The following is a 23,362-nucleotide window of genomic DNA, read 5'->3' as shown; positions in this document are numbered from 1 at the left end:
AGATTGCAGCATAAGCTATTATAAAGGACTGTTACCATTTCCAACCACTTATCTGTGCGAAACAGGATTCTCTTGGTGTGGCACCAACAAAATAAAGACATCAATGTAAAAATACAGTTGGAATAACACTGTAACTGACTTCTGTAAATTCTGTTTTCAAGTGTTTGTGTATAACAAAACAGCCTCATGTTCCCTGTGAGGGATTTAAGAAGTAAATAATATCAATTGGAATGAAAAATAATTTTATTTTGTTTAAAAACAATTTTGATTGTTTCGTACATTCGTTTTCATTTGAAAAGCAGAGTCTAATACTTAAAAAGTGACAGCCATTGACTCACAGTTGACTCAGGCAACTGTTTTTTAATATCTGAAAGGATACACACAGGTGTAACCTTCCGCAGAATGGTCAAAACTTCTGAGTAAATTAGTTGACACATACACTTGTAAGATTCTCAGGTAATTTTGTTATAAGGATAAAAACTTACAACCTATTTTTACCCTTCTCTCTCTTCCCATTTCTGGGGCTCAGATTATGTGGGAAGAAGCTGTTGGACTATACAAATACCAAGCATCCTTTTCTGTGGGAAATGACCTTGGTGCAATAGTAGCCTCCAAGTCCACTACCAGGCACTCCTCCAAGAAGTCTCAGACCAAATTAAGATACTCAAATCACAGCTGATTAAATCAATTTAAAATGTGTATCAAGATGCAAGGGAAAGAGATGGGATGAGCTGCCATACTTAGTGTGATATTGTGATGTGGTCTTCGTCCCTGCTTCTGGCGCAGAGCTCCTAAAACCCTTGGAATTTCCTAAGTGATCGGAGCCATAAAGGTGTCTCTTGCTATGTTAGTCAGGTGACTTTTGACCATACCTCAGGATGGGGATCAGTTGCCTGAAGGGCCAACCAAGGGATTAGAGAGTTGGAATTTTCAGTCCCACCCCCCTGACCTCAGAGAGGGGCTAGAGGTTGAATCAGTCGCCAGTGGCCTGAGATTTAATCAGTCACACCTATGAAATGAAGCCTTCATAAAAATCCAAAAAGGACAGGGTTCAGAGAGCTTTCAGGTTGGTGAGCACTTAGGGGTTTAGGGAGAGTGAAATGCTCGGGGAGAGGGCATGAAAGCTCTTTGCCAGTAATCTAATAAGCAAAATGTTTCTTTGAGTTCTGTGAGCTGCTCTAGCAAATTAATTGAACCCAAAGAGGGGTTCGTTGGAACCTCCCATCTATAACCTGTTGGTCAGGGGCACAGGTAACAACCTGGACTCGCAGTTGGCATGTGAAGTAGGGGAGGGGGGACAATCACATGGACTGAACCCTCAACCTTTCGAATCTGATGCTATCTCCAGGTAGAGAGTGTCAGAACTGAGCTGAATTGTAGGACACCCAGTTGGTATCCAAGAACCTGTGTTTTCATGTAGGGAAAACCCCACCTCCACATGAATTGGAATTGGTACCAGAATCCTACTTGGGATATGGTCCAGGAATGTGAAGGACCGCACTACCTGAGTATTGGGTTATGCAGTATTTACATGTCCAGCCTTTCTGCCACAGCCACCTTCCCTGTTGATGATATGGTTACAAGTCAGCCTTGAGGTTGTAGAAGGGAAGCCCAATTAGACAGAAGGTGTCTGCCAATGACACACAACCGGCTTTATCAGAGACACAGGGGCAAGTCCCCCAGGCTCCCTCTGTAGCTTACCCCCTCACCTGATGAGCAGCTATGGAATTGTATTTCTTGGGCAGAGGACACATAGGGCCAGAATGGGTGTCACCAATGGGCAGTCAGTGTACCATCTAATGAATATTGAGTGCCTAGGGGTTATTTAGTGTGTCATGAATATTAGGAGCTTCTTTAGTCTTTCCATCCCTTTCTATGCTCAGCTTGATCTAGGTCTAACACATCCAGTTAACTAACTTTCTTTCTTTCTTTTTGGCTGCATTGGGTCTTCATTGCTGCGTGCGGGCTTTCTCTAGTTGCGGTGAGCAGAGGCTACTGTTCATTGCAGCGCACAGGCTTCTCATTGCAGCGGCTTCTCTTGTTGCGGAGCATGGGCTCTAGGCGCACAGGCTTCGGTAGTTGTGGCACATGGGCTCAGTAGTGTTGATACGCAGGCTCTAGAGTGCAGGCTCAGTAGTTGTGGCTCACAGGCTCTAGCGCGCAGGCTCAGCAGTTGTGGCCCACGGGGCTTAGTGGCTCCGCAGGACGTGGGATCTTCCCGGACCAGGGATGGAACCTGTGTCCCCTGCATTGTCAGGCAGATTCTTATCCACTGCGCCACCAAGGAAGCCCCTAACTTAAAATACTTCACATCTCATGAACTCTGCCTCATCGTCTAAATCTTGTGCATTTCACTTGTGTCTGACAAGCCACTACATATTCATTATCTATGCTTAACACAGCTTATAAGTTTCATCTAGCCCATTTGTTTTTCTTCTATAGCATTAATCAGCATTACTCGAATATTCTCAAGTAATACAGCAACAGCGTCTACAAAATATCTTAGAAGAGCTTCCCCCACACTGGTCCGCCTCTCTGATTCCATTCTAGCCAGCCTCCCAGTCCTTGAGGTCTTCGCCATCCTTTCTCCTTCAAGGACCCAATCAAGATACTCACCCATGTGTGCTCCTGCATCTTTCCCCATCTCCACTACAATCTCCTCTTTACTCAACATTCCTTTGTAATTTCACTGCCCATATCTTCAGTTCCAAGGCTGAATGAAGCCCTGTTACGTGATCCTGATCTAACTTGTCCAGGACCTGGTCCTTCCAGTTATTTCCCACCCACCATAGTCAATTTCTCCCTTCTTCCTGGTTCCTTCCCTGATGCCCACACAGACATTTGGATCTCCTTATCTTAAAGACCAGCCACCTATCTGATTCCATTATACACTCAAGCTACCACCCCAGTGCTCTAATTCATCCACAACCTTCTTTACAGACTGCTCTCTACACGGTCCCTCAACCTCTTAACCACTTGTAACTCAGCTTCCACCCCTAACACACTAGTATTCTCTCAAGGGAAACTGATGACTTCCTAATTGTCAAAACTTATGGCTTTTGGTTGTTTCCCTTTCCACCTGTTAGTCTTTTCTGCTTCCCTGCAGTATTTGAAGCCATGGAGCACTCTCCCCTTGACCCCTCACTCTGTTGGTTTTCCTTCTCCTCTCACCTTGTCGGCCACACCCCCTTTGCTTCCTCTTGCCCTCTGAATGCTGGCTTTCACCCAACGGGATTGTCATTTTCTATTGCAGCTATAAAAGATCACCCCAAACTTAGTGGCTTAAGTCAATATACATTTATTATCCTACAATTCTGGAGGTCAGAAGTCCCTAATGAATCTCATGAACTAAAATCAAGGTGTCAGCAGGGCTGCAATCCTTCTGGAGGCTCTAAGGGAAAATCCACTTTCTTGCCTTTTCCCTTTTCTAGAGGCCTCCCACGTTCCTGGGCTTGTGATCCTTCCTGCGTCTTCAAAGCCAACAACACTGGGCAGAGTCTTGCTCACGCTGCCATCTCTCTGGTTCTTCCTCTGCCGCCTCCTCTTTTTACCTTATAAGGACCCTCGTGACAACACTGGGCCCACCTGGATAACCCAGGATAATCTCCTCATCTCAAGGTCAGCTGATTAGCAAGCCTAATTCCCCTCCCCCACCCCCAGCCCCCGTGGGGATCGATGTGCCCACCACAGTGATGTCTTTGTTTCTGATCAGTCCTTTCTCTACAATCTCTCCCTTCATCTCATCCATTTCTGCAACTATCCTCTCCCTGCCAAAGACCCCCACGTTCTATCTGTTGATCTGACCTCTTTTGAGCCCCAATTGCCTCCTGCACCTTCAACACAAAACTTTATGGTGAAAAATAAAAGACTTCATTACTGCAACCCAAACCCTCAGAATCAGTTCCTCCTTCTAACTTCCTGTTTCTTTCTACAGCACCAAGCTTACTCTGGCAGTGGTCTCGAAACCTCATGACCCCGTGTCCTGTTCACTCTTCCAGGTCGGATCACTGGCTAGGTGCTGTCCGTTTATTTTTCACAGTCTCATGGAATACATTCCTCTGTCTTTAACTTTCCATTCCCACTATCATCTCCATCCTTCAGGCCTCTATTCCTTGGACTGTTGATATTGCCTTTAATTAGAAGGGGGAAAAAATCCATTTCTGTTCCTTTCCAGGGCACCTAAGAGCTGTTTTACATGTTATTCTCATTTTATCCTATCATCAACCCAATAAACCAGGAATTAACATCCTTAGCTTATAGATGAGGAAACTGAGGCTAAGAGCAATGAAGTAACTTTCTGAAAGTCATAATCATGTATTCGTTCATTTAAAAATATTGAGAGCCTATTATGTGCCAGGTATTATTTCAGATGTTGGGGATAATAGCACTGAATTAACCAACCACGATCCAAGTTCTAAGGAAGTTTAATCTAGAAATAGAAAAGACAGACGTTCAAGAAGTAAACAACCAAATGAACAAGATTATTGCCATCTCCTGGCTAACCTAGCTAAGAGTTCTCTTGCTCTCCTGAATTCCTAGTGAGCAAACAACAAAATCTCTTTGGTAGCACTTTACTCATTCATCACTCTATGCAGTCATTTGTATACTGCCTTATTTCCCTTACCAAACTCTTTGGGGGCAGAAACACTTCCTCACGTGGCACATAATAGGAATTTCTTTCAACCACAAGGTTGTAAGAGTCAAAGAAGATGTTGGGGAAAGTACTTTGTAAACTGTAAAGCCATTTTCTAAGGTTTGTCGTCATTGGTGACGCTGACTCTGATCTTCTTTGGGCAGGTTATTCAAGGACCCGATTCCCCTTGATGGGAATAGGGTTAATTTTCCTCATAATTCCTTTTCCTCCCTTGCCTGGTAAAGAAGCACAACATAACGCTATGTAAAATGTCTGCCTGCTCTCCACAAATTCCTAAGGAAAAACTTAAAAGTTATTGCTTAGGGCTTCCCTGGTGGCGCAGTGGTTGAGAGTCCGCCTGCCGATGCAGGAGACACGGGTTTGTGCCCCAGTCCGGGAGGATCCTACATGCCGCGGAGCGGCTGGGCCCGTGAGCCATGGCCGCTGGGCCTGCGCGTCCAGAGCACAGCTTAAAACAATGACTTTCTTGCTCATCTTCCTCACCCCCAATAACTTCATTTTTCCCCAATATTTCATTACAAACTGTTTCAAACTGAAAAGTTTTTAGGCGAATCTCCCTTTACGCACCATACAGATTCTGCAATTACTGTTTTACTAAACTCCCTTTGTCAACAGCTTTCCATCTATCCATCCGTCAATTCATCTCATTTATTTGATGCATTTAAAGTGAGTTGCAGACATCCCTATGCCGTCCCCTAAATACTTCAGCTGCATATCATTAACCGGATCTTTTTTTAATATTCTGAGGTAAATTTTACACACAATGAAATGCACAAATCTTAAATGTATTATTCAGTGAGTTTTGACAAATGTATACTCCTCTGTAAACCAGGCCCTTTCAAGTCATACAGCTTGTGCCAGAAAGTTCCCTATGCCCTTCCCAAGTCGGTCCCTGACCCCAGTAATTCATTTTTGAAACTGTATTCTCAGACGACGTGCAGATGTGACTTTTTAACCACTATATTTACTACCCCCTGCAAAAAAAACCCTTCATTCTGTTGCTATTTCAAAAATTTATTTATTTTAATCTTTTTTTTCAGTGTTTTTGAGGTATAATTGACAAAATTTGTACGTATTTAAGGTGTACAATGTGATGGTCTCACATTAGTATACATTGTGATGTGATCACCACAATTCAAGCTAATTAGCATTCATTACCTCACATAGTTACCTTTTTTTTTCCTTTTTACCCCTCACCCCCTCTCCCTGGCAACCACCTGTTTGTTCTCTGTATCTATGAGTCTGTTTCTGTTTAGTTATGTTTGTTCATTTGTTTTGTTTCTAAATTCCACATATAAGTGGAATTTATGCAGTATTCCACAGTGGAATACTGCAGTGGAAATCATGCAGTATTTGTCTTTCTCTGTCTGACTTATTTCACTTAACATAATACCCTCTAGGTCTAAACATGTTGTCGCAAATGGCGAGAGTGCCATCTTTTTTTTTTGGCTGAGTAATATATATATGCCACATTTTCTTTATCCATTCATCTGTTGGTGGACACTTAGGTTGCTTCTATATCTTGGCTATTATAAATAATACTGCAATGAACATAGGGGTGCATAGATCTTTTCGAATTAGTGTTTTTGTTTTCTTGGGGGAAATACCCAGAAGTGGAATTGCTGGATCATATGGTAGTTCTATTTTTAATTTTTTTGAGGAATCTCCATACTGTTTTCCATAGTGCCTATACCAATTTACATTCCCACCAACAGTGCACAAGGATTCCCTTTTCTCTACATCCTCTCCAACACTTGTTATTTGTTCTTTTTGATGACAGCCATTCTGATGGATGTGAACTGATACCTCATTATGGTTTTGATTTGCATTTCCCTGATGATTAGTGATGTTGAGCATCTTTTCATGTGTCTGTTGGCCATCTTCATTCTGTTGCTGTTACTTGCCACAAATGAAAAAATGTTTTTCTGGATTTAAAAACATAATAGTTTGCTTGGTGGCAGAAATAGGACTGTTAGCTTAATGAAGAAATGCTCTAATATTTCTTCTTTTAAAACATACCTTGGATTCGGATTTAGGTAGAACCACACTGCAACCTCCCTCTTACCTTATGATGGATTTTGATTTCAAGGCCAGCCTACATTGGTTCAGTCAAAAGGGGTTTATTTCTCCAAGTCTAGTGGCCCTCAATTTAGCATTTTTTATATGAACACACAAAGAAAATCTGGAGGGTTTTTTTTTTTTTTTCCTCTTACTTTGAGGCCTTTTTGCTGCTGTTGGAGGATTTATGTTCTTGGGCATGTCACAAGTCTCTTAGGCCTCAGTTTCCATATCTGGAAGATAACAGTTTATCTCTTGAGGTCCCATGTAAATCTGAAATCCAATACTTTTTATGGGAAGAGAAGCTGTGAAGACCTGAGAAGAAAAAATAATCTCTATGCTACATAGATCACACTTAAACAGTTCATCAATATTTTTTAGTCCAAAAATAACAAATGTCACTGTAGCTTGGTAAGTTATTCTAGCTTAAATGCTCTTGGAACAGCTGGTTTCTGTTTAAAGTTTTTTGTACTAGCAAATCATAGTTTAAATTATAACACAAAGTCCTTTCCAATGAATGACTATAAAGGGAAGCTTGCTTGACATATTCCATTTTTTTTTCTTTTTATCTTGTTTATACCTCTTGAGAGGTTTTTTGACAGGATTTAGGATACAATTGTCAGAAATCTGTTCTCCCCAGAGCCACCTCTGAGTCACTTCCACTATTTATGGAACAGCAACTGTGAAGAGTGGGATCATGTTTAGGCTTTTTTTTTTTTTTAACAACACATGATAAATGTCTTTAGGAGTTTATGTAATATATCCCAGAGCCTTCAGTTTTCAGAAGAGAACAGAGTCCAGGAAGCAACTTCTTAGACCGTGTATAGCTTGAAAACATGTTCCCAAGCCTTAAGGTCATAGATTGTCAAAGTAGTAACTTGGATAAAGTTTTAACAGCCTTTCAAGTAAAGCTGTTCTGTCTTGGAAAGTTGGAATTGTGTCTTATGTTCGGCATAAATTTCCATTTGATCTTATTTGCTATCTTGCAAAAGGAACTTTTACTTCGGCTTACTTTTCCTTGCACATACTTCGGATTCCAGAGCCTTCATCTGGGCAGTTGTATAGCAAGGCACTCCACAAAGAAGTCTGTCTGTGTCTCTGTCCTGTATGGATTACTCAATAAGGAGAGATGAAATTTTGGATGGGGATATGTTGCATGTTATTTCCTTCCACTGAAGAGTTTCTGGCCTCCTTTCTTCATCATCTTTTTAAGAAGACTCATAATCTAGCTCAGGCTTCTGCTTTGTTCATCAAGCTCTCATTGTGCCACCCTCCAACGAACAGGCCTCAAAAGTCTTGCACATGTTAGGTGGCCTAGCTCTCACCTAGATTCCAGGGAGAAGGCCTGTGAGCTTTGCAGAGTGCATGTCCAGAGTGCTTTTTCCTTTGAACCCATTGGACCAGTGCTGAAATGCCAGCCTGTGAGATCATCAGCTGGGCCTTTCCTGCCACCTTTCCACTGTCCTAAACAGGAAGCTCAAGCCAGGCTTGTGAGTGTGTCTCTGGGGTTGAACTCAGAGGGCCAACTTTTCTCCTGTCAGAATCTCAAATCACGAAAATTAAGAATATTTAGAAAAATAGGTTTGTTTCTTTCCAAGAAGCAGAGATGTTATAAAATTAAAAATATATCACCAAATATTCCTAACACAAACTCTCAGCATTCCTTAAGATCGAGCTTGATATGAAAACTTGTCAAACATGTTGATTCCATTCGTCGGGCAAAAAGTACTTGTTTTTCTCAATTAATAGCATAATGAAGACTTTGCAGTTATTAGTAAGATTATTTAAGAAGATAGATAGATATAGCTATACCAAAATAGCTTAAGAATAATATCGCTATTGAATTTTTTTTTATTTGATGGTTTAAATTCAGTCAAGATTTTATTGAATACCATTGATTTGCTCAGAGCCATTTTATTAAGAAATAGCAAGATGAGTTGCCCTATGGCGACTAAGAAGTATAGATAAGAAAATTTTATTGTGTTTAGTTTTAAAATTATCTATCATTAAATTAGCTTCATGAATTTATAAGCCTAGTTGTTCCTCTTTGTATATCCTAAAATCCTAGAACCACCCTGAAGTATTTTAGAAATCGGCTACTCTTTTTACCAGAGACATGTATGGTCCAACTTGTGTGTCCTTTGATTACTATCTGAAAGACCAGAATCCTTTCCATTACTGTCTCTTAGGTGGAATGGTCTGTCTCTAGAATCATATTGTGATACATTGGGGGTGTCTGTATATTCAAGTCACAGCATTGGGCCATATATATATATGGCCTTACTGTCAAAAAAAAACTTGCAGTTTAGTTTCATTTTCATGAAATGAATGAATTATACTGACTTTAATACTTTAATAAGCTCCCTCCCTAAAAAAGTATAGGAAAATTATTTCATCTTATTTCTGTTTGACTTAAAAAGCATGCTGATAAGAGCCAAAAATAAGTGGGAAATCAAAAGAATTATAAAATAATATTTTTTTAAAAGAATGAAGGCCCTCCTCTTAGTTATAAAGTTGACAAACACTTCAGACACTGAACACAGAGAACATCCCTTCAGTGTCAATATTCAGAATGGATTGTTTTCCCTTTCGCCTGTTAAAAGTTATGAAATGATCCTTAAGGCCTCTCGTTTCATAAGCACCATGCAGGCAGCATCTGTGGGCAGGAAGGATGGTGCCGGAGGTTAGAAATGTTCAACTGCAACATTGATTTGTGTCTGTCTCTCTCCTTCTCCCTCGCCGGCCTTTTTCCCTTTAATGAGGACTAGAATGTTTCCACATCAGTTAACTGCCTTCATAAAGCACCAGAAGGTCACACCAGCCCCAGACTGATCCTTTCCTTTGTGCCTATAATATAATTGGCTGATTGTGCCAGTGATGAGCGCGCCCCCTCCCCCAGCCCGGTCCTAGCTCCATGTTTGTAAGCCTCACTGCTGCTTTCCGAGGAGAGCAGCTCGGCTCGCTGCGCGCTTCCCGGCACAGGCAGTGCCACTGCGCAGGTTGATCAGCGAAACAGCATCCATTTTAATCTGCGGGGAGCCCCTGCCTTCCCAGGGCTTGCTCTCCGCCAGTGGATGCTCCGAGCTTTCCCTCCGCAGCTTGGCTGAGCAGTCCTGTTTGGGGTCTGCGCCCTAGGATGCACTGAGATGGTACATCAGGAGAACTGTTCGTATCAGGTAAGATTTAAAGCCTGATTGTGAGGCCGGCATCCTTTGGGAGAGGAGGCCTTCCTCTTCCAAAGCAGCAGGTTGCCTCTTTCCGGATTTTCAAGAGATTTTGCTATCCTCCACTCCTGGCCTTCATCGCATACAGTATCTGAATTGTAATTAGATTTTCTGGGGAGTAATGGGGCAGAAAACACTGCTTCTTTGGCCTTTAAAGCATATGTGAAATCCACTGAGGTGATCTGTGCTTTGCACATTCTGTATGTCTGTGCAAATGAGACGAACTGCTTTGAACTGTAATTGAATTTCAGGGGCTTTGGAGAAGGAAAATCTATCTGGAATTTCACGTAGATAACAGTGAAAAATACGATTTTTGCTCATTGCATAGGGTTGCGACTTGCTTCAGGTACAGTTTTTAGGATTGTCTTGAAGGAAATTATATAAATAGGAAGTAATTGAGGATCTAAGAATTTTCAAAAATGAGCTGGCATGCACTTGACGTTTAAAGTTGCTCTTGTATGTCTCTGCAAACTTATTTTTACTAGTGTGTTGTTTTAAATGACTAGTAAATAAGAATTAAGGTACCAACATGCATAAGAAACTCCAAATAGAAAATTTTTAGTAATACATACTCATCTGTGTGCTAATTTGCTCTCTGGAGTTTTGAAGTAAACACAGATGATTTCAGAAGACCAGTTCTAGAGTGTGACTGGACTGTGGAGGCAACATTGAAAGTATCCTCGTTGTCAACAGACAACGAGAATGTTCTCAGAGAAATTGCTCTTTGCAGCAGCAAGCGTGGCTAGTCCAAGTCCTGGATAGTTAATATCAGGGTATCACTCAACTGACCGAGTTTAGAAGCTCTAAGGGACCATTTCTCTAGTCTAACAATGCCTCTTCCTTGTGTGAGGTAGGTTACCTGAGATCAGCAGGTGTTTCTCATAAGGTCGGGTTTCACAGTGGTGAATATATGCAGGCAGAATAGTACATCTCACAAGACTCAAGGCAGTCGTTTCTCAGCTAAGTAATGTGTGCCTAGAAAGTGTATTTATCCACTTTTTCTCTGCTTAATAATTGGAAGTTTGTAACTGTAGACTTGTCTTATAGTATTTTTATTTTATAATACATTTAGGGCCATAGATCCTAAATATCAAGATTGTGCTTATTAGGAATTCATTCCAAGAGAAAAGGGTCATGATCTGAGGAAACAACCAAAACTTACACAGAATACAGTTTGGGAGCGTAGTGTCAACATCCATGGAGAGCCTAACCTACTTATGGCATGGCTACAGGTGATTAAATTACTATAATAATTAAAATCATTTTTCTGCTCAGTTTTCAGAGATGCTATGTCATTTAATTTTTGAAAGGCAAGATACTATAAGATTATTCCCTATATTTTTTCATTAGGTTGAACATGGAATCACTGGTTTTACAAGTCAAAAACTGGTCAAATATCAGCAATTCCATCTGGAGAGGAGAGATTTTTTAGCCTGCTGCTTCCAGAGGAAGACAAATTGATTTTATTTTATATGAACTACAACATATAACAGTCATTATGTGTTCGATAGTTTTGAAGTATTTATTGCTTATTTTCACAGTAAAATTATGTGCATTAGGCAGATAATAATAGGCAATAGATTCTGCATCTCCATGGAGTTTTATCGGACTATCTTCATGTGTATGTTCTTTTGAAATGCCCTCCCTTTATTCATAACTCAGCATAAACAAAAACATTAACCTTGAAGCCACGTCTCAATCCTACTTAGAAACCTTAGTTTTAGAACCCACTGGGCACCGTGTGCGTTTGGATTCAGCAAGGGCGGTTTCTCTAAGTTCTTGGCTTGATGTTCATGGTCACTGGTGATATCGACAGTTTGATGTTTTTCAGAAACTTCCCCCTTTCTGTTGAAGGCTTGTTTATTTATTTACTTATTCTTAAGGATGATAATGTAGTGGTTAAAGCAAATTCCTCAAGGTTAGCATCTTAGTGAGTAGAAGGAATTTATCTGTAGGACTGATTTCTTTCCTCCATAAATGTGTACCAAGGTTTCTTAATGGAGAGCCCATGAAGGGGGCTTCGGAGGCCATTCCCCTCAAACTTACTTGGGCATTTTGGTGCACATGTCTAGATATATGTTGTTATTACTCTTGTTACCATCAGCAGCAGCAGCAGCAGCACAGTAACGGCCTCCTAACTGGGGCTGCTCCTGCCCTTGCCCCCATTCCATAGTCTGTTTTCAACAAGCATCCAGAATGATCTTTCAAGACCTAAGGCAGAGCCTGTCACCCATCTCAAAATTCTCCTCCTCGACATAAAAGCCCATGTCCTCCCAGGGCGCCCAGGGCCTTACGTCACCTCACCCCTGATTCCTCTCAGAGTCCTCTCCCACGTCCCCCTCCCTCCATCCCTTCCTTCCCTTGCCCCATGCTGGCCTGGCCCTGCACTTGCTGCCCCCTCCTGCCTGACATGTGCTTCCTCCAGGTACCCTGTGTAGGGTTGCAGATTTAGCAAACGATCTGCAGTGTTCGGGGCATGTTTATATTAAAAAATTGTTCACTGTTTACGTGAAATTCAGATTCACGCACGCATCCTATATTTGTCCTGTGGGTAACCCCCATGGCTTTCTCTCTCCCTTTCTTCAGATCTTTGCTCAAATGTCACCTTCTTGTGAAGGCCTTCTCTGGACTTACTATGTCAACTTCCAACTCCCCAGTTCTATCCCAATATTTCTATTACACTTTATTTTTATATTTGGCATTCGTCACCAACCATCAGACTTTTACTCATTTGTCTATTTTCTGTCTCCCTCTCTCCATGGAAGCTCCGTGAGGGCAGGGATTTTTAGGTTTGTGTCCATCTGCTCTCCCAGTGCTAAGAACAAGCTCTCAAATAAAATGGATGGATGTGCCTACTGTATATAAAATTGACTAAGAAGAAAGACACTGTAAACATTCTATAGCACTGTGGTTTGTTACATTTTGATGGCCATTGGGGTGACTTTCAATCCTATTCCTATGCTAACCTCCTACCATTAATCTGCCCTGGTTTCAGTGTTTGTGGGTCTGATTATTCCCTTAATTCTTGTTACTTTTCTCATCTGTGAAATGGGATTTTTCCTAGTTAACATCCTGGCATGAGAGTTGGCAGAGGCCACCTTTCTGCATAAGCAAGCCAGTTGCCATGAATTAAGAGCCACCTTCTCCCAATGAACATAAAGGGCTCAGTGAAGATTATAAGCAGCCCAGGAAAAGCATGCGTCACTTCACTTCCCAATTATTTATTACTAATATGTAGAAGTATAGCTGATTCTCATGTATTGCTTTTCCAAATAGATGACTGTTTTGAAAAAAAGAGTTTCATTGCTTCCAAGAGCTTGAAAACCACTGCTTGAGGTGGATGGATGCACTGTGCTTTGAACGACTTAATCCAAGGAGGGATGATCAGAGAGAAATTCTCAGGCAGAATTTTTCATGGTTGTTTTGTTTTTAAAGGTTCTCACATTGTCATCATCTTCGTGTACTTTCCTCCCTCCCAGGGTTTACATTAGCACAGAGGTTACTGAGGCATGTGTTGTCATTTTCAGTTGTAGCCGTGTTAAAAGATAGAGCTATCAACCTCCATTTTCCAGTCTTGGGAGGAAGCCAGTCTCTTCAGGAAAGAGCCTTGCCCACAGCTTCAGGCCTGGCAGCCTTCAAGAGGCCAGATTCTTCTAAACGATCTCTGATAGAAAGCTTTGAAATATCATTAACTTGAAAGTACACACTTAGGTCAAAGGGTCCATTTTGCTTAAAAACTCCCAAATATTTTCTCCTCTCTCCCTACAGTTAATTTTGGAGATTGATGTGAATGTAAAGCCAATGACACGCTTTTATCGCTTTCTTTCCATTGCTTAAATTCCCTTATCACCACCCCAGATATAAACCACACCCTCACGTTCTTAGCTCCCATAGGAATGGAGGAGAAAGAAAGTAAAATGGTATGTGAATGACTCTCGTCCTTTTCCTCCCTTGGGAGCATAAAGAAACTCTTCTTCAAATACACACCTGGTCTTAAAAAAGCAGAGTAGAAATCTTTGATGCTTCCCCATTTTCTTTAGGATAAATTTCCAGCCCCTTTGTATGGCAGTCAAGGCCTAACCATGATCAGAACCCTGGGCAGAAACACTCCTCCCTCCAAGCCCTATATTTCTGCCCCCAAATTGCCATCAGTCCTTTTTCTTTGCTGTGATGCCTCAGCCTACAAAGTCTGCCACACACACACCTGCTTCTACCTGTTGCAAGCTGATGTACTCTGAGGCTCAAATGTCACCTCCTTCAGGAAGCTTTCTCCTTCTCAGTGCATTTTGCTTTTACTTCTGTTACAACCCATTTACAACTAGTGACATATAAGTCTGTCTCCCCCATTAGACAACAGGCTTCTTGAGAACAAAGACCTGATTTTCATTTCCTGCCCTGCAAACAGAGTATGTGTTCAATAAATGTGTGTTGGACTGAATTGCATCTTCTGCAGTTGGTGCTGTTCCGAGTCCCCAGGACGAGGATTTTGCATCATAATACCAGGGAGAAGCTCAGATCTGTGTGCTGCAACAGGGAGTTGGTGAAGCTGATCCTGGTATTCCTTATACCTGGCTAACGAGCCTCTTGCCCAGTTGCCAGCATCCCACATGCCGAGATGGGAGACACAGTGCACAGAAGAAAATGAAAGAGACAGATGCCCCCCTTCCCAGAGACAATGCATTAAGAACACACCTCCATATCTCCTTCTCCTTCACCAAGAGAATTTTCCCAAGGTGAAATGAACCTCATGGTCCATCCCCAAGTACTTTTTCAAAATACCTGTGGTCAGTTGAGGCAAATACTCATCCTCAAGCCACCTTTCTTAATATATTGAATTTTGCAAAGTTTTCAGAAATCTTTTTACCATATAGAAGGATAATTTTACTGGCTCCTGAAACACCAAATACCTCTTGGACAAAATGTTTCAGCCCAATTGAAGTGTCATACCCAGCACATAAAATAAAAGATGTCCTATATTGGTCTCAAATGATAAAACTAGGGATTATATCAGTTTAAACAGTACATTAAAAATTCTTGCTGGAGAAAGTAGTAAACAGCCCTTCATGCCCATATTCTAGTGGGTTATTTCATGGTTAACAAAAGAAAGGAAATACAGTCTCTCCCTGTTGACATCAGGGCAAGGGAGGGCTCATTTCCCAAGTCCCTCTTCCTGTGAATGAGAAAACAAGGTATCAAATTTGACTCCATTTAAGATTCCACTCAATTTAAGCCTGGTTTCATCCATAGCAGGGAAAAAATATATTGACCTAATGGAGAGGGGAATTTCAAAGCATTTAGTGCACTATTTGATACAGGCTTTGAAATATAAGTTCAATGAAAAATAAGTAAATAAAGTTAAAGTTCAATGAAGTTATTTTTCCATCTTGTTCTATAGATTTTTATTTGATTGGGAAATTTTTTTCCCCATAGTTAAGTGCTGAAGAATACTTTGTTTACATTGTTTTGCCTGGTTGGGGTATAGTTGTGTTTTGCCTTGTTGAGATACAGTGTGTTTGTCTGAGGAGAGAGTAACATATCCATCACCTTAAAAATTAAGAAAATAGTTCTGTATGTAAACTCGTCTGCACTTGTTTTTAGGCTGTATATCTGAAATTTTAATGTTGTGTATTTTTTACCACAAAAGGAGCACAGGGACAGGTGCCCAAATGGGGGGGGAAATCATTTTAACAGGATTTCAGTATGGGCCTGATCTGAAATAGAAATTTAGTACAAGCACATCATTCCTATTTAAAGTAGCACTGGGGGCCTCAAACATCACGTTTTAGACATCAAGGGATTTTAAGAAATAAATGTGCATATGCATATCTTAAGCCAAAAGTCTAGTATTTTCTCTTGGAAAGGGGCTGGGGATAGAGGATACATATCAGTGCATGCATGATTTCTGGAGAGTAGAGACCCCACCTTCACACACACACACACACACACACACACACACACACACACGATCTTAAACTAAGATTTCACATGCAGAAGCTCAACATCAATAGCGCCATATTCTATTATTTATTTATATTCTCTATACCAAGGGAAAATTTGAAATCTTGGTGTACTTAATATTCCCCTGGGCACTATCTAGAAGCATCAGAAATTACCAAGCTTCCTGAAATAGAAAGTACTTTGACAAAATTGCTTGAATTCAGAAGAAAACAACCATCCAAAGGCCTAGTGACGATCAGCGTAGGAGAGCCATTAAGGGGGAAAGAATGCTAAGAACACAGAAAAACATAATGAGGGCATTAATCCTGGTCTCCCTCGGAAGCTGTGCCGCTGTCATCCAAGTGACTGCAGTTGAGTTTCTTGTACTCACGTCTTCAGCTGGGCAGAAAGCTTGATGTCTGTGGTCCTCAGTTTTTCTGATGTGGGTCAACGACTGGCACTCTGTCTTCTCCCAACACTTTCACCTCCTCCACTCCATGCTCCCAGTGCCATTAGTTTAACTTTTTAAACCTACACTGAAAAGTCCATTGCAAAATTGCACGCATGTGTTCGTGGTTTATCTAGCTATCGGAATACCTTAATTGAAAAGCAAAGCAAATTTAGACAAACATTGCACAGAAGAAAATAGTTTATTTGAAGAGAGATTATAAATCAGGTGTCAGTTTGTATAGCACATGGAATTTGGATATTAAGGTGGAAGGAAAGGCGGTAGGAGGCTAAAGGATTAATCAGGATGAAATAGTTTCCATCAATAGGAATAGGAAAATCTTTTGACAATGCATAAGTGATTTCCCAGTAATGCAGTCGGTGTTCTCACAGTCAATAATTTCCACCAGTGACCGATAATGATCATTTAAAAGCATTAGCTCACGTGAGCAATGCACCTTGCAGTTCAGATCATGGCTTGACAGGAAACTGAAGCTCTCCGTTCTAGTCCTTGAATTTCAGGGCAGTGGGGTGAGCAGAGGCCCTTTCAACCTCAGGGACTGTAAGTGACTCTGTGTACATTTTCTAAGGGGAAGCATTAGTATCTGGGCCTATGTTTTGCCAGCACAGTTCATTTTAGAGAGGGCAGCAGTAGAGGAAGGAACCGGGAAGAATTCTCGGGAGGAAAGACATGAGTGACTGTTATCCCCTTGTTTGTGCGTAGCTACTACAAAACCACCAAACATTATGTTCAGCTCAAGCCTTTTGAGGTCGTGTTTTGTTTTTTCCTTTCCTGCATTCATTTGGACCTCTTGGAAGTGAAATTAATTACAGCGTTGATCCCAGGCATCTGAAGTCAAGATCTTGCCACCATGCCTAGAAATATGATCTAAAATAATATAATCTCTTACAATGAATTTTTTCAAGGTCTAGAGCTGTGCTTCTAAAATTTAAAGCACACTCAAAAAATCCTACCGCTCTTTTAAAAGTGCATTTTTTAATTCAGTAGGTCTGGGGTGAGAGCTGAGCGTTTGCACTTGCAGTCCGCTCCCAGGTGATGTGGATGCTCTGGTCGGAGGACACACTTCGAGTAGCAAAGCTCTAGAAAACATTGAAGATCAGTTCACATGTTAGGAAAATAGCAGGTATTTTAAGCCAGCACAAGCCATCCAGATAGCGGTGGTACAGCTCCTTCTGGAAAGGGTCTGGACTACGAGTCTATGTGCTGAGCACTTCTTTAGGGAGGGTGCAAAATAAATTCGTCACCACTGGGGACCAAGTTTCAAGAGGAGATGTTTTATCACTTGTCTCTCTATAGTACTTATTAGAGAATCACTTATGCCAAGAAAAGATGTAGCGGGTAGAGGAGGGGAATGATCTTTAGTACTTTCTTAGTACTAATCCTTGCTGCTGTTGTATGGCTGGGGAATTTCCATCTTGGATTTTGAGGTGCCCTTCTCCAAAAGGTAATATATTATTAATGTATATGAATATGCATATATATGTATGTGTGTGGTCAATGTATTATTGGTGTACGTAAATTATTTTGAATATGTTTATACATATACATAGTTAATAGTGAGGGTTCAGTCATTTTAACTATATATTTAAGGCCACCCTGTTAAAATTAAAGTCAAAAGGTGTTAGTAATTAGACTTATAGTTTTATGTACTTTACTAAGTCTTGTACTCTCTAAGTTTTTATTGGGAATTTTCTGGCGGTCCAGTGGTTAGGACTCAGAGCTTTCACTGCAGTGGCCTGGGTTCAATCCCTGGTCGGGGAACTAAGATCCTGCAAGCCGCGTGGCACAGCCAAATAAATAAACAAATTTTTATAGCTGCATCCATGTTAGCTCTTGATTATAGACTGCTAAGCGGGCTAGGATGCTAACTTAGGTAAGAGGCTGAAATCACTGAAATTCACGGTAGGCCCCCTTCTTCAACCTGAGCAGACCCATGTTTACCTTCTAAATGTATGTGGTTTCCACAGAAGATTTCGGTTGAAAAGCACTCATATGAACTATTAATGTTTCCTTCTGTGGACAACGTTCCAAGGACAAGGGAGATCTCTGCTAGACAGAAGCCCTTCCCAAAAGCAAGTGTGGGTCGGGAGATACAACTTCCGTCAAACTGTCTGACAAAGGTATAAGACATTCTCCTGGGAATTGAGGTGGAGGATGAGGGTGGATGGAGTTAAAGGGGTGTTTGGATGTGGGTCATGGGATGCAGGGAAAATATTTGCTTTAAGGAAGTAGGGCTGCTACAGTGAGACACCTTGATGCTACAAGTCTACCACGAATTGAATTTTTTTTAATTTGTGGAGAGGAAGGGTAGACAAGTGAATGTGAGCATGTCAGCAAAGGTTCAGATGCCAAAAGCTGTCTTGAACAGCACTTTTGCTTTAAGACTCTGTTCTTAACAGCATTGAGGTTGGTCAGGAATTCACACTGGAAGAAGTATTGACTGGTACATTTGCTGCTTTCTGTCTGAGCATGTCAGACTATAAGACTGTGCTGCTGAGCAGAGCCTTGGCCTTTGAATTCTTCTTTGGCCCATTTCTCCTGCACACAGTAACTTTTAAAAAATACTGGATATAAGTTTTAGTTTATGGCAGTAGTAATTCGATAACGAGGAGTGTGTGTTTGTGTGTGCACTTCTGTTTATCTGCTTCTTGCATCAAAACATCCTCCAGCTGTGGGCCTTTTCCTTCTCTGTATGTAAAGCCAGTAAACAAAACCAAAAGCCATGGGAAAAGGGTAAAGAGAGCAGCAGAAAGGAACGTCCTCTTTTGTGAAAAAGCCTGCCACCGGCTTTTAAAGAAAAGTTGATGGATCTTTTTCTCTTGCCTATATTAATAGAACAAAGCAGCGATCCTGGAGCAGAAATGAATTTGGAAATGTGTTGGAAATGAATTTCATTCTTGTGCTGGGGTTTCTCCCTGAAGATGAGACTTTTACATCTGATTTTAAGGAATGATTGGTTACGGGAAAAAGGAAAAAAAGGCAAGCATCTGTCTTACAGGTTAACTTTTAAATTATACTGTTTAGTTTTTGGCACGGAAGACCCGGCTTTTAACTCACCAGTGAAGTCTGCGAGGCTGGGCTTTGCATCTATTTTTATCCCATACACTCTACCCCTGGTTCAGAAAAAGGTTGCTGGATGCCTTACAGAACTCCTATCCACATTCAGCCCTGAAGGGGGGAGTTGGGGGAGTTGAATCAGCTTTTCCTCGACTTGGGGTAGAAAAGGTGCTGGGGAGAGGAATCCAGGCAGGATCATTCAGGGTAAGGTGACGGCAGACGTGGGAAGCTGGACTCAACCAGCTGAGTGTCAGGGCAGAGTTAGTCTCAGAGAACAGCAGCTGCCCCCGTGCTGGAGCGCAGGACAGACCAGGGAGGCCAGGTGGGGCGGTGTCTTTGGGATAGAGGGGGGCAAGGTTACGTACATCCGGACACAGACTCTTAGCTGGCTCTCCATGTCAGCATGAGCGGTAACCAGGGTCCTGGGCAACTGCACGTCAGCCTATCAGAATTCATGGGAGGTTATTTCTTAAGTGAAATTCTAAAGAGTTAAAAGATGAATTTGGACAGTGATGGAATGGATGACATCATCAGTCAAGAATCCCCATTGGATATGGAGGGGGATTATAAAAAGGTAAGGGGGGAGAGCTCTTTTGTTTGTAAACAATCGGACCATTTTTCTAACTGGGAGAAAGATCACCCGTGAGGAGTGGCCAAATTCCACACTCAGTGGCCATTGCCATAATATATTCAGGAAGGCTAAATGCTCAGAATCGAATGCATTAAGCTGGGAGAGTTCTTCTTTCTGTGTTTCCCAGTTTGTATTCATTAATATATTATAGCAGTAACTGGAATACACATGTTGTTATTCTGAAGTTGAAAAACATTCTATTATGCATATGGTTTCTAGGCAGGCTTTTTATGTGAAGGAATAATTTTTTAAATTACTGACATGTTGACAGTTCACCTGCAAAAAATAATTACTAGCATGTTTAATCTATCTTTCTAAGTTTGGCTTTTTTAAACAATGAAAAATATAAAGTTTTACTAAGAGAAGTGTGAGGTTTTAAGAAAACCTGATACAGTATCTGCTAATTCTTTGCTTGCCTTTTCTTTTGAAAGTCAGTAAATATATTTTTGGTATTTTTTTATGGTAATTGTCTGGTAATAAAAGCCGCAAGTAAAAATAGCTTTAGTTATATGGGTGAGGTAATGAAATTAAACTACAAGCATATGCTTGTCTGTCCACAGAAGGCTAAACACTATGTCCTTCCCCCTTATTATTTCCCATAAGTCAAGTGTAGGTCACAACACAGCCCAGTATGAAGAATCAGGGACCTTCCGTCATGGACCTGGAAAGAAAGACCTGTTTTCCCTCAAAGGCAAATATCCTAAAACAGTAAAACTTGCTCTTAAATTTTTAATTTGATCAAATACGTCACTAACTTTTTTTCCCCTAGATTGAGATAGAAGCTTCTGTCTTGATAGATCTTTACGTATAATAATGTAAAATATGGCAATTTAAATCTTATATACATAATTGTGTGTGAGTATGAGGCTTGTTTTAAGGACATACTTTATGTCTTAGAGCAGTTCACAATAGTTTATGTTATTTCTCCAGGAGCTGAAACTTAAATAGGTTTAAATGACCTGCCTTGTTGCTCTGTGTGTTTTTTTTTTTTTTTTTTTTTTTTTTGTGGTATGCGGGCCTCTCACCGTTGTGGCCTCTCCCGTTGCGGAGCACAGGCTCCGGACGCGCAGGCCCAGCGGCCATGGCTCACGGGCCCAGCCGCTCCGCGGCATATGGGATCCTCCCGGACCGGGGCACGAACCCGTATCCCCTGCATTGGCAGGCGGACCCTCAACCACTGCGCCACCAGGGAGGCCCGCTCTGTGTGTTTTTTGTCCTTTGTGATCCCCAAGAAGGAAGTGAGGGCCCAAGGGGATAAGTGCTCAGAGTCTTGAAACCCTGACACCTCTCCGATGTCCCCTCCTGCCGGAAGTGGGTGTGCAAAAGATACTTGGGACACTCAGCAATCAGAGTCGGGCACTTACCCAACCCAGTAGAACAAGTGCACAGTTCTCATATTGCCTCTATTTTCAGTGCCAAAGGACTAGTCACGGTTTTCTTTGTCACAGCGTTTCTCAGCTAGGAAAGTGTAGGTCAGTTTGCACTTAGGAAAATGAAAGACATACCACTGCTAATGCAATAACAATAAAGTAATGACCACTGTAGTTTCATCCTACTTAGAAACAGAGAGAGCCCAGATGCCTGGAGTGACTGAGCCATGGTATGCGGGCAACCTGATACAGCGTTGACTAAAGTGACAAACATGTAAGGCTCAAGTAGCTTTAAAACATCAACAACAACAAAACAGAGTTGAATTGTATAACCCTTAATCTCACTAAGGCAGTAGAACACCACATGTGACTTCAAGAGAAATAGTATCTGAGAGGTTAGTACAAAAGACCACTAGATGAAACTTTTAGATGTGGAGGATGCCCAGAGATCAGTATATATTGTTGTGGACCCTAAACATGGAAGTCGTTCTGTTGTCATTTCAGCTTTTAACTATTTTTCTCAGGCAAAGTGCTTTCAAATGTATGCATATCATGATAACTACAAAGGCTTCCTTTTTAAAAAACCACTATTGATCATTTCATTAAGAACTTCTAGTGAAACAGGGCAACATATGCTTTCTTTAAAATACAAAGGATAGAAAATAATTAGCTAATATAAAAATCACTTTTCCTAATTAGAATCTTTCTTTTCTAAGTTTTTTTTCTCTGTTTTGTTTTTGCTGTTTGGCTGACTAACTAGAAAATTAAATTAGATGCCATAAAGCAGTGGTCTGTAGGGTTTTTTCACCTTGTATTCATCAGTAAAATGTTTTTAAGCCCAAGCCTTTAATATACATATATTCTATTCATAAATTACACATATATACTACTGTAAAAATACATCTTGTATGTATAAAACATATACAGTCGTCCCTTGGTATCCACAGGGGATTGGTTCCAGGATCTCCACAGATACCAAAATCCCAGGATGCTTAAGTCCCTTTTATGAAATGGCATGGTATTTGCATATAACTCACACACATCCTCCTGTATACTTTAAATCATCTTTAGATTACTTATAGTACCTAATACAGTGTAAATGCTATGCTATGTAAATAGTTGCTGGGTACATGGCAAATTCATGTCTTGCTTTTTGGAACTCTCCGGCATTTTCCCAAATATTTTTGATCTCTGGTTGGTTAAATCTGCAGATGCAGAACCCAGAGACATGGAAGGCTGACTGTATACAAATAGATATTTTTAAGAATAAGATGTTTAAAACGTAAATAAAAATAAAAGCTTTAATAATTTCTTCTTTCATCTCCTGTCACTCTGAGGTCAGTTGTCCAAAACACTTGGAAAATTGGTATATCCCTGCCTGGGTGCAGTAGAATTTTTTATACCAGTTGCACTAATAAATACTGCATGTATATAGGGATTATTTTACAAATAATAAAGTATAGTAATAATAATAAATAATAAATAATAATAATAATAAAAACTTCTTGTGAAATAGCTAACCCCTTGCAACTTCTGGGGCTTTGTTTCAAAGTCAGGCAAACAGCCTTCAGGGGAAAGATCACTTTATGATGACTAAAAGTAGATTCCACCCAGGCAAAGGAAGGAAAAGAGTACACATCTGTTCCATTTCCTTGGGGAAGGTCCTGATGTTTCATTAAGGACCTCTGGTTTGTTCAGTAATAGTAGTAGGACTGTACTCAACAGAAAGCACATCTTAGTATCTAGGAAGGAAAGCCTGCACCTTGGCAGAATCCTAGGTGTGCAAGTCCTGTCTATCATGGCCCTGCCTTGCTCTGAGCAACCTCTGACCCTCTGGGTCCCACAGCCCATTGTCTTGAGGACACGGAGGCACATACCCTGCCAGTCAGTGTCCTGATCCCATCAGCTGTTACTCACCAAGAGCCTTCCTGTGTCCCTGGCATTGTGTGCGGGGCCAGGATC

At 41.0% G+C, this 23,362-nt stretch overlaps 1 protein-coding gene across 13 annotated transcripts in view; it reads left to right on the top strand.

The window, feature by feature from the left end:
* LOC307053004 (schwannomin-interacting protein 1) overlaps nt 1–23,362 on the top strand; it is a gene marked incomplete at both ends in the record, with an annotated part of 607,569 nt that overhangs the window by 543,509 nt on the left and 40,698 nt on the right. For 3 of the 13 annotated variants that reach the window (XM_079704239.1, XM_079704230.1, XM_079704238.1), the window contains one exon: nt 19,896–19,973. The exons of 8 other annotated variants lie outside the window; for them this stretch is intronic. In XM_079704239.1, the coding sequence (XP_079560365.1) occupies nt 19,896–19,973 (78 nt within the window). Of the gene's footprint in view, nt 1–9,858; nt 9,889–19,895; nt 19,974–23,362 lie in introns of those variants that run through there. 2 more of the 13 variants (XM_079704231.1, XM_079704228.1) reach the window with 1 other exon arrangement.

Source organism: Hyperoodon ampullatus (genome assembly GCF_949752795.1).
Source record: "Hyperoodon ampullatus genome assembly, chromosome: 5".
NCBI classification, from domain to species: Eukaryota; Metazoa; Chordata; class Mammalia; order Artiodactyla; family Ziphiidae; genus Hyperoodon; species Hyperoodon ampullatus.
The sequence above is the reverse complement of the archived record's forward strand: the minus strand, read 5'-3'. Positions and strand labels throughout refer to the sequence as shown.